General features: G+C 37.5%; 1 protein-coding gene across 2 annotated transcripts in view; it reads left to right on the forward strand.

The window, feature by feature from the left end:
• The window catches only part of SLC12A1 (solute carrier family 12 (sodium/potassium/chloride transporter), member 1), a 90,472-nt gene extending 76,381 nt beyond the window's left edge, over window positions 1-14,091 (forward strand). For both annotated transcript variants that reach the window (XM_012649158.1, XM_012649159.1), the window contains exons 24-27: window positions 3,032-3,118; window positions 9,549-9,684; window positions 11,742-11,809; window positions 12,772-14,091. In XM_012649158.1, the coding sequence (XP_012504612.1) occupies window positions 3,032-3,118; window positions 9,549-9,684; window positions 11,742-11,809; window positions 12,772-12,907 (427 nt within the window). In that variant the 3' untranslated portion in view covers window positions 12,908-14,091. The remainder of the gene's footprint in view (window positions 1-3,031; window positions 3,119-9,548; window positions 9,685-11,741; window positions 11,810-12,771) is intronic.
• Window positions 14,092-14,779: the final 688 nt, after the last annotated feature.

Genomic DNA, 14,779 nt, shown 5'->3' on the forward strand with positions numbered 1-14,779 from the left:
GGAGGATCGCTTGAGCCCAGGAGTTTGAGGTTGCTGTGAGCTAGGCTGACGCCACGGCACTCTACTCAGGGCAACAGAGCGAGACTCTGTCTAAAAAAAAAAACACAAAAAACAAAAAATAATTTGGCACAGAAACCTCATCTCAAGTCTTGAATGGGAGTTTCATTATCTTATATATTGTTTATTTCATTCTGACTAGTAAATGCACCCAAGGAAGGAAAAGCCTGATGGAATTTATGTCCAGTTGTTTCTTTGGGGGGAATCGAAACCTGCTAATTCATGGCAGTCACTGTCAGCACAGCATATGTAAAGAAAGAACTAAATTGAGAGACTGCACCTGGGTCCTCACCCCAACCCTGCCATCAAGGAGCTGCAGGACTTTGCAATGATCACTGAACATATCTGGGTCCCCAGTTTCTCCTTTGTAGTTTGGAAGAGTTTACAAACTATTGAGAACTCTAAAGTCTATATCTTTCTCATTCATCTAGCCACTGAGCTCTGACGTGTAGTTGTGAGAACGACAAGCATGCTGAGAAGATGGCATATTTAAAGGTGTCTGGTGGAAATTTGGAGTACCACCTTCAGCAGCTCTTGGTCCCTCAGGGAATACTTAAGCCCTGAGCCCTTCTTGACACCACTGCTTCCAGAAATCACAAAATAATGCCAGACTTATATTCTGTAATTTTTCAAATTTGTCTTCCCTTTCAGGAAGATGTGATTGTGTCGTGATTGTGGTATTGTGGTATATATGTGTGCATAGTCATGCATCACTTAACAACAGGGATATGTTCTCAGAAATGCATCATTAGGCAATTTCATTGTTGTGCAAACATCACAGAGTGCACTCACACAAACCTAAATGGTATAGCCTACTACACACCTGGGATACATATTATAGTATGGCCTATTGCTCCTAGATACAAACTGGTACAGCATCTTACTGTACTGAATACCGTGGGCAATTATAACACAATGATAAGTATTTCTGTATCAAAACGTAGAAAAGGTGCAGTAAAAATATAATATAAAAGATAAAAAATGAACACCTGCGTAGGGCACTTACCATGAATGGATCTTGCAGGACTGGCAGTTGCTCTGGGTGAGTCAGCGAGTGGTGAGTGGATGTGAGGGCCTAGGACATCACTGTACACTCCTGTAGACTTTACAAACACTGTACACTTAAGCTACACTAAATTTATAAAAAATATTTTTCTTTCTTCAATAATAAATTAACTTTGTTTATTGTAACTTTTTTACTTTATAAACTTCAAAAATTTTTTTGAACTTTTGAGTCTTTTGTAATAGCACTTAGCTTAAAACACAAACACATTGTACAGCTGTACAAAAATATTTTCTTTCTTTATATCCTTATTCTATAGGATTTTTGCTGTTTTTAAAATTTGTGGAATTTTTTTACTTTTAACTTTTTTGTTAAAAACAAAGACACAAACTCACACAGTAGCCTAGTCCTACACAGGGTCAGTATCATCAGTATCACTGTCTTTCACCTCTGCATCTTGTCCCACTAAAAAGTCTTCAGGGACAATAACATAAACATGAAACTGCCATCTCCTGTGATAACAATGCCTTCTTCTGGAATACCTCCTGGAGGACCCACCTGAGGCTGTTTTACAGCTAATTTTTTTATATAAGTAGGAGTACACTCTAAAATGATGATAAAAACTATAATATAGTAAATATATAAAGCAGTAACATTATCATTATCGAGTACTATGTTCTGTATATAATCGTATGTGCCATACATTTATATGACTGGCAGTGCAATAGGTTTGTTTACACCAGCATCACCGCTAACACGTGAGTAATGTGTTGCACTATGACATTCCAACATCACTAAGTGACAGGAATTTTTCAGCACCATTATTATCTTACGGGATCACCATCACATATGTGTTCCATCATTGACCAAAAGGATATTACGCAGCACATTATTGAATATATGTTATCCATACACTCATATATTTATCTTCAATTAAAGCAATATATACTTACGTATTGATTTAATATATATTATTTATATACATGCGTGGATATATATATATATGTGTGTGTTTATATATCCCATACATTTATATATTCATTTTTAATTAAAGCAATATTCATATATATTGTTATATATATTTAATTCCTCCAAAGAGAGTAATATTTATAATAAAATGGAAAGTAACATGATGTCTATAATAATTTCTGTTTCTTAAAGCCTCCAGTATTTTATTGGGACAATTGATAAAATTTGAAGACTGTTTATGGATTACAGGACAGTATGGCATTGATGTTAAATTTTCCCATTTTAAAAGTTGTACTCTGTTTATATAAGAGAATGTCCTTATTCTGAGGAAATGCTCATTGAAATATTAAATATTTGGGGACAAAGGGGACTGATATCTGCAACTGACTTTAAAATGGCAGATAAGTAGCTAGAGAAGTAGATAGATAGATATAAGGAAGGAGAAACAAAGAGAATGGCAAACCAAATGGGGCAAAATATTAACAACTGGTGAATCTGGGAGTGCTTTGCACTGTCTTTGCAACTTTTCTATAACTTTGAAATTATGTCAAAATTATCAGTTGCTAGGAAAAAACCTCCAATATATAACCATGTAATATATGATAATTATTAGTTTGTCAGTAGTTTTTCAGTAACTCTCTAAAAGTTATCAGCAAGATAATAGTCAGTAAGTATTTAGACTTGCTGTCTTTCTTTCAAATAATAAGGCAATGTAGACAGCTTTGCATTATCTTCCCTGAAACATGAATGCAGAGTTAGACTTGTTGTTTCCAGTATCTGCACCTACAGGGGTTTCTTTATGCCTTCAGCGGAATAGCTTGGTCCACACTTAACGTGTCCATCAAGTACCATAATGAAAATGAAACACTGACCAAAAAGCGTCTGAAAGCTAAGCTGAAATAAGACACGATTGCTTTTGATACCTTAACGCAAACACAAAAACCCTTTGATTGAAAATACTTAAATATGCAATGATGGAATGTTTTTCTCTCATATTTTCAGAATGGCTTCCCTTCTGAGCAAATTTAGGATAAAATTTGCAGACATCCATATCATTGGTGACATCAACGTTAAACCAAACAAAGAGAGGTATGAAACATTTAACAAGATCCACTGATTACCCACTGTACTCTCTCATTCTCTTTTGTGTTGCTTATCAAAGGGAAAAAAATGTTATATTTACCGCAGTGTCTTCTTGATAGGATATAATAAGAAGGGCCTTCAAATAATCATGACATAGAAAAGTACATTCTAATGGGGAAAAAAAGTTTTATAGTGAAGATAAGCCTGAAAAGGAGAATTATTGAAACATAGGTCAGTTAGCATTTTAGAATTGCTCTTGGTTTCTATGGTGGCAAGAGTAGCAAGAGGCATAAGGTCCAACTATTCTGAACTGAGCAATCAGGGCAAGTTCCATAGTTCAAAGCTACTGGTAGGGCATCCTGGATGGGGAGCTCTGACAGAGAAGGTGTGGAAACAGTTTGTGGCTTTTTGACATAATGACAATAACAACCCTCCAAGGCCATCTTAGCTTTTGGATACTGAGGGCCCAACACTTAGGGCCTATAAACTTTTGAGGAACCTCTGAAACTATCTGAAGCCTGGAAAAGAAATGTACTGGTTCCAAAATTTTTAAAAATGACAAAATTAAAATAATTATTTAAATATTTTCAAGAGGCAACATCATTTTAACCCTCATTAATTGTTAATTTTACCAATTCCGTTATTGGCTTAGTCAGCTCAGGCTGCTATAAGAAAATACCATAGACTGGGTGGCTTAAACAGTAGACATTTATTTCTCACAGTTCTGGAGGCTGGGCAGTCCAAGATCAAGGTGCTGGCTGATTCACTTCCTGGTGAGGCCCCTCTTCCTGGCCTGCAGAGGGTGACCTCCTGGCTATGTATTCACATGACAGAGAGAAAGAGAACTCGGGTCTCTCTTTCTTTTCTTATAAGGGCACTAATCCCATAATGGGGCCCCATGCTCATGACCTCATCTAAACCTAATCACCTGTCAAAATCTCCACCTCCAAATACCATCGCATTGGAGGGTAGGGTTTCGACTTATGAATTTTGGGGGAACACAAACATTCAGTCCATTACAACGATATTTGAAAACAATTTGTAGGTTAGACCTTCATAGGAGTTCCCAAGGGTGTCATAGCCCATTGTAAATTAGATTATGTGACTTAGAGGTATAATTTAACAATTATAAAATGCTTTTAATGATTTACGGTCCAAAATCATATTTACTGTTGCATTCAGATGCAATTTAATACTTTTGATTTGGTGTGGAGAGGGGCCCCCAAGGGTCATCGTACAGAGGGACACAAAGGTCTCAGATGGCTTAGGTCCTCACTGTCTTGCCAGACCACTTCCCTTTACTCTTGGCTACCATTGCTCCTTCCTTCTGAAGTTGTTGATGGGTGGTATTAAATAATTCCATACTTCTCAAGTTTTCTTGCCTCTTCCCTTCTTTTTATTTATTGTTATTCTGAATGAGCTTAATAGCTAACTGAAAATTATTCAGATTTGACATGTATTCTTATTGACCAAACAAACTTGTACTTCCTTTTCTTTGAAGGTATTCATGATTCCTCTAAGGCAGTCAGTCAAAATGAGTCAGTCAAAATGAGTTTACAAAAAGCACCTTAATTTTTAAAAAGAAAACTACCATCGACAGAGTTGAACTGATTATTACTTTGTAATATTTCCTTACATCATACATACCTCTAATGCCTCATGTTCTTTTATTTCTACAGTTATATATGCTTGAGAAAAATTAAGAACACATTTATAATTCTCCTTAGTAAATGGAATTAACTTTCTGATATGAATTGGGTTGTCGTACAATAATCTCTGGTAGCCTTCTACATTTTATTGGAAGAATTTTAATTACCTAAGTCGTCGCCTCTTAGCATTTGCAGTGATGTGATCAAACAGGCTCATCCTATGACTCTAATTGGTGAAAATGCACTCTCTTTCATAGCACATCAGGTCTGAGGATTCTTTAGAATGTGCCACTTAGCAACAGGGCAGAGCCTGCCAATGCTCTGCAAGATAGGAACATTTTCTGTTGTCTATAATGTAGTCACTGTGTCTCCTACTGACTTCAGATTTTCTATAAACCCTGGCTTAATACTGGGCACAAATTAGTTATTTGTAGCCAAATTCTTCTTGCTGTTGTCTGCCTTATCAATAGCTAAAAACTATCTGTGTTTGCCAATTAATTTGTTCCTATATTCCTTTGTCTCTTTGCCCATTGATCAAGTTTTCTCTACCCAAGTCCTTTTTTCCTTCCCCTTCTTTCATACTAGTTTCTACCCAGCTGCCATGGTCACTACCCTGTTTACCCATCTGTTCTGTCCTATCACTGAGGATGCTGATGTACCTCTTCCATTAACCAAGCCTCAGCATTCTTCGAGTACCTGTCATAGTCCACATGTTCTTTGTCTTACTTCCCTGACCTTTGTCTCATGGTGTCCTCTTCTCAGGGAGCAAAATTCTGTGGGCAGTAGTAATAAATAAAATATGGAGCCATTTTTTGTTTTGTCCTGATATCTAAATTTGATTTTAGATGCCATTTTAATGTGATGTTTCTTACATGTCCTAACCATCCTGCAATAAAGAGAATTACGCTCCTTCCTCAGGAAATAAATGAATTAGTTTTCAAAACTTTGAAGATTTTCTCTTTGCCATTTCGAGGTCTTGAGGAAGATGCAGGAAAAAAAAAAAAAATCCAACCTCAGTGAAATAGAAGAATCCTTGTGGCCAGTGCTCCCTGGTGCAAGGACAAGAGGCCATCAGAAGAGGTGTGCTGGGAGAGCCATCCTCCTCTTCTCAGCCTCTACTGTAACTCATGCCATGTCACATTATAAAACAGTCGCATATCTGATATTGGCAACGGCTGTTCCAATACATGAAAGTAACCCCATCTTAGAACAAAGAATGTTCATAGTAAATCTCACAGGTGGCCACTCATAGCACATCTGGCACATTTGTAATACCTTAAATAAGGGAACTCCTTGGGGTGGTACAATTACAGAAAGAGAACTCTTCCTGTGGGCTGATGCAGCCTGGACCCAGGTGCTAAGGCTTAAAGAATAGAACACTGGCTCAATTCCGCCTCCCACAGGGGCCTTCTTGGCAGCTCTTGTCCACTGTTAACAACTATACCCTGATCACTACTCTTTCTTGGTCACCAGATGATGCACAATGTCAAAAATAGTTTGTCAATGATTTCCATGTTGGAGGCTAATGTTAAATGCCCTTACATTGATTGCCTTTAATAAATCTTTTGACTACCCATAAAACATCAGTGAGTCTTGGTGGAGGCATTTTATCATATAAACATTATCTATAAACATGGTAGGGCAAGGGTGAAAGGGAGTACAAAGGCAAAGTTAATGAGAAAATAATTGAGCCAGGAGAAACCAAAAAGCTTTTGTGGTTAAATTCCGTTTTTTATTGTAGAGACTGAATTAAAAGTCATAGGACAAAAAGACAACAATCTTATATAAAAATCAAAAAGAAACTAAAAGCAATTAACTAGATAATCTAAAGTGCTAGGGTAGTCACAACAACAATTGGTACATTACTTTGAGAGAAGAAATCTTTGTGGACTTGGGGGAAAATTTTATGCAATTAAAAAAATTAAAAACTTAGTTATGAGGAACAAGGATGGGGAAGGTATGGCATCTGGTAATTTTCAAAATTAAATTAATCCTTATTTATATTTAATAGCATGCAATACTTGGCTTATTCTAGAGTCAATTAAAAAGTACTTCTAATAAAAATCAGATTTAAAGAGAATCAAAACAGAAATCTTGGCCGGGCGCGGTGGCTCATGCCTGTAATCCTAGCTCTCTGGGAGGCTGAGGCGGGCGGATTGTTTGAGCTCAGGAGTTCGAAACCAGCCTGAGCAAGAGCGAGACCCCGTCTCTACTAAAAATAGAAAGAAATTAATTGTACAACTAAAAATATAGAGAGAAATTAGCCGGGCATGGTGGTGCATGCCTGTAGTCCCAGCTACTCGGGAGGCTGAGGCAGAAGGATCGCTTGAGCCCAGGAGTTTGAGGTTGCTGTGAGCTAGGCTGACGCCACGGCACTCACTCTAGCCCAGGCAAAAGAGACTCTGTCTCAAAAAAAAAAAACAACCAGAAATCTTAAGCTACCTGGGGATCACCTAGCTAGGAGAATGGAAAATAGCCAGCTCAGAGATGAGCCTTAGGAGGAACAAATTAAAGATGAACAAAAACAAAGAGTAGTTAGAGCTCAAAGAAAAGGAGTGGGCAAATACAGCCTCATTGTCACCTACTGTGTCACTTAGCATGTTTCAATTGCAAGTAAACTCACAGTGATTTAGATGGTGGAAATTATTGTCTACATAACTAAAAAATACAAATATAGTTTGGCTTTCAGGCTAAGTTTGATTTAAGTTAATTTTGTAATCAAGGACTAATTCTCTTTCAGTCTCTCCACCTTCCATTACGAAATCATCGATCTAAGTTGATTTAGCTTATAAAAGCAAGATGACTGATGATAGCAATCGGGACTACATACTTGGTCCTGTAAGTTCTGTAGGAGAGAAAGTTTGCCTCTTTCCCAGTCATGGAACTCAGGTCCAGGGCTCCATTCAGGTTTCATTAACCTAAGCAACGGAGCCATTCACTGTGGTCAGCGTAACACTGGGAATTTTACTGGTTCAAGCCTGCCTGAGTTATGTGCCCACCCTGGCCAATCACTCAGACAGAAGGTATAGAATTGTGCTGATTGGCTGTTGTTGGGAATGGAGTCATTCCCACTTAAACTACAATGGGGAAAGCACAATGTGGATGCTGGGAAGACAACCAGCAACCTCCACCTCACCTTCTATTTCTTAGGAAACTATTTTTGTACCATACTTTCTAACAAGGATCTGGGCTGAGACGCAAAGAAACTCTTATCCTGAGCAAAATAGGTATATGAAGGGCTTAAACAAAGAGCCTCTCAGTTGCTCACCTCAATCCTATGCTGTTTAGTAAAGTGAATGCCTTGCTTTTACAAGGCACTGCACACTTTTCGGAGCACTGTCACCCAAGTCATCACACTGACTTTCAAACCAGCTCCAGCAGGCATCGTTACTACCATTTTGTAGCCTGTGTTATCAGGCCAAGGAGGACAAAGGAAGAACTAGAGCAAGAACCCAGGCTCTTCTCTCTGAGGCCAGCACCTTTCTATAATACCTATAGCTGCCAACAGTCTCTAAAGGCCCAACACCGTTGGAGTAATAGCAAATAAAAGTACTGTGTGACTGAAAGAATAACAGGCCCTATCAGTCCTATTCTTTCTCTGTCTTCCTCTACCTTTTGAATAAGTCAATGCAATAGGAACCTACTGAATTAAGCGTCTCTTCAGTCCCTTAAACAAAGGCTCACTGGTGGGGACAAGCCTACTCCTTCGTAATCACTGCACTGTTATCTGCAAATCCTAAATCAGGCCAACTGATGAGATAATTGAACTCATCGCTTCATATTTCCATTTCTTAAGCTAACAGTATATTGATTCTAATTATCACTCATTCCAAAGTTACTAAATTATAAGTAAGCTACATGATGTAAAACCAAAGAAAATTGTTCATACTTGAGATTATCTTAAAGTAGCATACTGAAGACAACTACTGCCAGAAATTGTAAGATTACTTTGTGCTATTGTTTTAAAAAAATAAATTTTATGAGATTCTTAGATAAGACAAGTGAGATTTTTTTCCAGCAATTTTAAAATGTTCTATAGCTCTTAGATACTGCTGCTAGTTTTCTCCTCAATGATTTCTTTTTAAATGCTCTAACATGTCCTCAAATTTTTAGGCATTAAAATATTATCTATTTTTGTTCTTTCCCCTAACATATACTGGAATAATACTCATTTGACAATCTCAGGCAGCAACATCAAACACCAAAAGGACAAGGGCAGCATTATTTTAAGCAAACACACAAATTGTTCTATAACCATTAAACTTATGGGATCCCTTGCTGTTCTCCTCCTGCCTGGCCACAGCTTCCTGCCATGGCGGGAGTTGCCATGTGGACTAAAGGTGAGGGTGGCCTTATCCAACTCCCAATGAGCCTAGTTCATTTCCTGCATTAATTGATGAATGTCTCCCATAGAGTCTGTGCAATAACCAGATGAAAACAAATTTATGGGCTGAAGCGTCTACATTACAACTGTGTCTTTGACAACACTATGCAGAAAATGTATTTGCAGAACAATTACTGTCTACACATTTGGGTGTTAATATTGAAGATCTAATACCTAGTGTGCTAACGAGGCTTCAAACACTTTAAGGCCTTTCTCAGGTAGGGAGGAAATACTGTAACCATGGTTTTACTCACAGTAAGTTCCCCGCAAAGATAATTCTTAAAAGATTTGCATGACATTCAGCTCTGATTCCACAGCCAGCGGAGCCAGTCATACCTGGAGTATCTGTGAAATAATAAGTTAGTTTCCCACTGTGAGGCCTCCTTTATAATTCAAATTTCAGCTGGAAAGTCTTTGAAGAGATGATTGAACCATATCGTCTCCATGAAAGCTGCAAAGATTTAACAACTGCTGAGAAATTAAAAAGAGAAACTCCATGGAAAATTACAGATGGGGAACTAGAAGCAGTCAAAGAAAAGGTAAGGACTTTTCTTCTTTAATTTTTACTTTGCTGTGTAACTAGCTGAAAAAGCAAACAGTGGTTGACTTAAAGATCAAGAAGCAATGTATTTATTATCCAATTTCGTTATTCAAGATCCAGGGTTTCTGCATTTTTCAAGGGTTTTTCAATTATTTATTCGATATGAGGATTTAGAAAATTTTTCTTTTTTTTTCTATCAAGTCAATCATTTAAAAAAAAAAGTTTGAAAAACAGGTTATCGGTACATATTGTAAAGTCTCCTTGCAAATTTAATTTTAAAGAACAAGAGGCAGACCCATCAGCCTAAAATAATTTGTCGGTATGTGTACAAAGTAGATAAAGGTAGATTGACTCACAATTTAACACAATAACAAAGAATTTTAACCTGATTAAGATGGCTATGGAAAAGTAACAAAGGTATCTGAGGAAATATATGTGATTGGGACAATGAATATGAAAGTTGGGTCTAGCACACATTGTAAGATGGATGAAAAACAGTGAGTTTTTCTAGAGAGCCCAGTGAGGAGGTAGGAGTTAACTTCTTCTGACCTGAGCTAAATGACATAAGTGACAGTGGGAATTATGGAAAGGACAAGGACTCAAGAATTAGGTAGAATTGACATCAAGAAAAAGGACCACAAGACCTTCTAAACTACAAGATCTAAACAAACTACATTAGGAACTGAACTTGGAAAAATTAGACAAGAAATACTAGAAGCCTTTCAGATTTAGTAAACAAACAAAAGAAATACTGAATTAGAATCATAAACTCTGTGTATAATAAACTGTCCAGTTCTAACACAGACTTATCAAACAATTGAGTAAATCGCACATCTGAGCCTCTCTGAACCAGTGAAACATAATAATAAATATTATTCTCATTGCTGCAAAATATTAATAGTTATTTTTCCAAGTGAGTCTTTTGGTGGTTTTTTAATTGAAGCCAGTTCCTTGTGCTTATAAAATATTCAGAGAGCTTAAAGAAAGTTTAAAGAGTTTAAAGAAAGGTAGACTAGGATATAATCTATGTTCTGAGGATATCAAATTGGTATCAAGATTCTGCCATCCAAAAGACCACCAGGATGGTTAGATAGTGGCAAGGAGAGCTTTATTAGCAATGTCAATTTGCAAACTGGGAAGTGATAGTCTCTAATATGGACGAAGGTGCTCTCTCTTCAAAGAGGGAAAGGGTAGGTTGGGTTTTATGCCTCACGGAGTCTGTATTATACAGTAGAGTCATACATATTCAGCAGGCTTGGGGGAAAGCTATACATATTTAAACAGGGGTAGAGTGCATGTGCAATGGATAAACATATATGTAACATACATTTCATGTTCACTTTGGGGCAGGGTTTTAACATTAAAATGAGGTGGAATTTGGCTCTTTACCTCAAAAGGTAAACTGTAGGACACAAAGATAGTTCGTGTGCAGTCTCTATAAACTGACTGAAACAGGCTTAAGGTCAGCAGTTGCTTATCAGAAAAGAATGTTTATAAGGCTGTCCTTTGTCCAATCAGAGTTATAGTGGTCTGGGTTGTAAATAAGAGTGAGGAGGATTCTGATAGTTCTGATCATTAGAGACTTTAGCAAAAGCATAGTTTTTCTTGTAGCCATAGGAATTTAGAAATTTGCCATGCCAGCTGGGCCCCGAACCCTCAACCCATAGGTAACTTTTGTTTCCTTAACTTTAGCGTCCATCTTAATTGATAAAGGGGCATCTATTTCGATTTCTCGGATCATAATTGTATCAGTTTTCTTTAACCAAAAACCTATTGCCCCAAACTGGCCATTCTCATCTTCTTTTTACTGCTATCCATATTGTTTGCTTCCCCCCACCCCAACCCCCCAGAACTTAATAAGTTACTATAGCACAATGAAAAGCGGTCTTATTCTTTACATTTCTAAAATGTATCATGAGGTTCTAAAATAAGGTAAGTGTCCAAGCCTGAAAAAATAATTGCATTTTTTAATGAGGTTTCTGCTTGCCCTGACTTGAGGTAAGAAAATAAATTATGGTAAAACTGTACTCAGCAAAATCTGAATGTTGTCCACAGAGTTACCGCCAAGTTCGACTGAATGAACTCTTACAAGAGCACTCAAGAGCTGCTAATCTCATTGTCCTGTAAGTATCACTGCAGGCATTTAAGAACGTTAGAAAAAAATCTTAGGGTAAATGGGTTAATCAATTTAAAAGCTCGTGATTCTTCACATGGAAAGTTTTTTTTAAAAAATTGAGATGTGGGATTTTAGACAGTGAAGGAAGGTGAGTGCCACCCTGAGACCCTGATGCCTGGGGCCCATGAGTGTTAGAGGACCTTGCTTGGACCTACTGCCACCCTCACATGTCCAGGGCACATGTCCATCTAGCGCCCAGGCTTCCTTCCAAGACCATGCTCCAGGAGCCTGAGACCCTGGTGTTCCCTCCCCAGCAGCCCCAAGTCAGCCACTGAGCTGCTGTGTCCATGGCAGGCAGTGACCTTTTCCATTTCCACTCTGTACCCTCTGGCCCTACGAATGTTAGGGGAGTCCCTACTGAAAATAGTAATGTCCATTTACTTTAATGATTGGTAGCTAAATATGAAAACCTCCAACTTTCGCATTTACACCTCATGAACAGACTCCTATGTGTGAAGATAAATATGTCTCCAAACATAGTCTAGACTGGAGGACTTTCCATCAAAGATGTTGTAGAATGGTCTCCTGAATTGGGTGGCCGGGTTCCAATAGCTGGTTTCTGAGATTTCTCCCAAATACAAGATTTAAACTATTGGAAAAAAAATAATTTACACCAAAAGGGGGGGATGGTATCAGTTGATCAAATTTTTTATTTAAAGAAGAGTGAACATTTATATTTCTGTTTTGTCTTTACAATGCCTAAGCCTATTTTTCTGGTTTATAGATATTTGTATTACCTGAGAAATACATCAGTTTAATAATACCTATATTCAAAATAATTTCAGTGCTTTGATTTGGGGGGAGGATAAAAGTTTTAGCCACTGGTTATTAAATAGTTCAGAAATGCTAGTGATGTTACTGCCTGTATAATTTTCCCTTTCATTTTTTCCTTTTCTTCCATGCCATCAGGAGCCTACCAGTGGCAAGAAAAGGATCTATACCGGATTTGTTGTATATGGCTTGGTTGGAAATCCTCACAAAGAACCTCCCTCCTGTCTTACTAGTTAGAGGAAATCACAAAAATGTCTTGACATTTTATTCTTAATCTGTGAAAGATTAAAATACATTTTAACTTCATGTATGAATAATTAAGAAACATTTTCCAGTACTTTATGTTGTAAATCTGATCTATGGATATGCAAATCTCTGGAGACTATCACAACAGATTCTACATAAATTTCATCATTTTTTATTATTAGTTAATGGGAGCTTTTTTTTTCCTATCAGTTTAAGAGGGTATGAAAACCAAGGCTACCCCTAGAAAAACATTCTTATCATTGCTGTTGATAAACAAAAAAATTAAGCAAACCCATGCTGGCTTGTGGTCATAAAAACCACCAATTTGATTTAAACTTCTCCGGGCAAACTTAATCTTTTGTTTCTAGGGCATTTGCTTCTTAGCCCTGGTTTAGGTCTCAACCCCACAGCAGGTTCTCAATACATGCTATTGACAGGCTGGTATGGGAACCATATGTGGTTATCAAAGGAAAAGACCAACTGGGTAGGAAACGTGATTATGCTTGGCCTCCTGAGAGGCTTATACCTACAAAGAAGATTTAAAAATCAATAACTGAAAACTTTAAGAAGTACTTGAGTCTATAAAATGTTGAAAGCAGTTACCTAAATAAGGTTATTTAATGTAACAGATTATATACTTAGAGTGATCTGAGCAATCTTTGATAACATACACCTTGAATTTGCTGCTGACTGAAAAGTATTATATATTAACTAGATTAGAAGACAACATACATTCCAATTAAATGAAATATATCTTATTCTTAGCATATAAACTTTAATTGTGCTCCCTGCTACATATTTTGAAATTTCCATCATGGCATTACTTTGCATATTTTTTTTGTAATTAAGTGGTTAGCACAGATGAAATCTTTATAGATGTCTAATTGAAAACCAAGTACCACAAATTTTCAAACCATTATTAAGAAATATATCCTGAATCATCAGTTCAGTTACTTTCTATAGTGATTGTATGGATTTTAAAGAATGGTTAAACTGTGAAGTGGAAAAACTTTGCAAATTTAGAATATACAGGTATTGATTTTTTTTCATTTTTATTAGTATACCTATAATACTTAATCACATTGACAAACCAACAAAAAGTTGTTTTTCTGATGAATGGCCTGATTTTTCTTCTTGACATATTTTGACTGTTTATTCTACCTGAGAAAATATATGGGAAAAATGAACCTGAAATAAAAAGCACTCAAATTCTACTGCTTTGGCCTAGGTCATGTTTTTACTTTTCAATCACCCAAATCATGACGCAACGGTATATCAGATGTGAGCCTGAAAATTTCACTCAGTGCCCTCGCCTACAGGTTATTTAAAGCTGGAATGCAAGATTAAGGCTTTCAAGTTCAGCCTGTCTGTTCAGAAGGATAACTGTAGGAAAAGGGAGACCATCAGCAAAGCTCAAAGAGCTGGAGATCCCCATTCCAAATCCAGGGCCCTTTTACTTAGCTGTGCCCTCCATTAAACCCTCTCTCTTGAGCCCTGGTACCTGAAATCCAAATGCCTATACTTGGTCCTGGGCACAAAGGACCCAGCTTCATCTGGGCCTGACACTTCTCTGAAATACTTGAGAGGGTCTCTGGGAAAGGTGAGAAAATATGGCTTCTGTAACAGATAATCCTGGTTCTTGTTTCTGTGCACAGCTGTTGCAAGGTGGGCTCCCTAGGAAACAGACTCCCAGACAGAGTTTAGCATGTAGTGCCCTAGGGATTAACGCTGGGGAAATGGTGAGCTGTGATGCAAGCCCAGTGACAGCCTCGCAGACCCCGCAGGAAGTAGTCCCAAGCAGGGCAGAGACGGCCAGGCCTTTGTGCTCCGCATTGATCAGTCATTGGATATAGGATGCCTGGGAAGGGGTGTGACCTCAGGTGAGGCAGCTCTGTGCAGC

Source organism: Propithecus coquereli, unplaced genomic scaffold, assembly GCF_000956105.1.
Source record: "Propithecus coquereli isolate 6110/MARCELLA unplaced genomic scaffold, Pcoq_1.0 Scaffold3, whole genome shotgun sequence".
Lineage (NCBI taxonomy): Eukaryota > Metazoa > Chordata > Mammalia > Primates > Indriidae > Propithecus > Propithecus coquereli.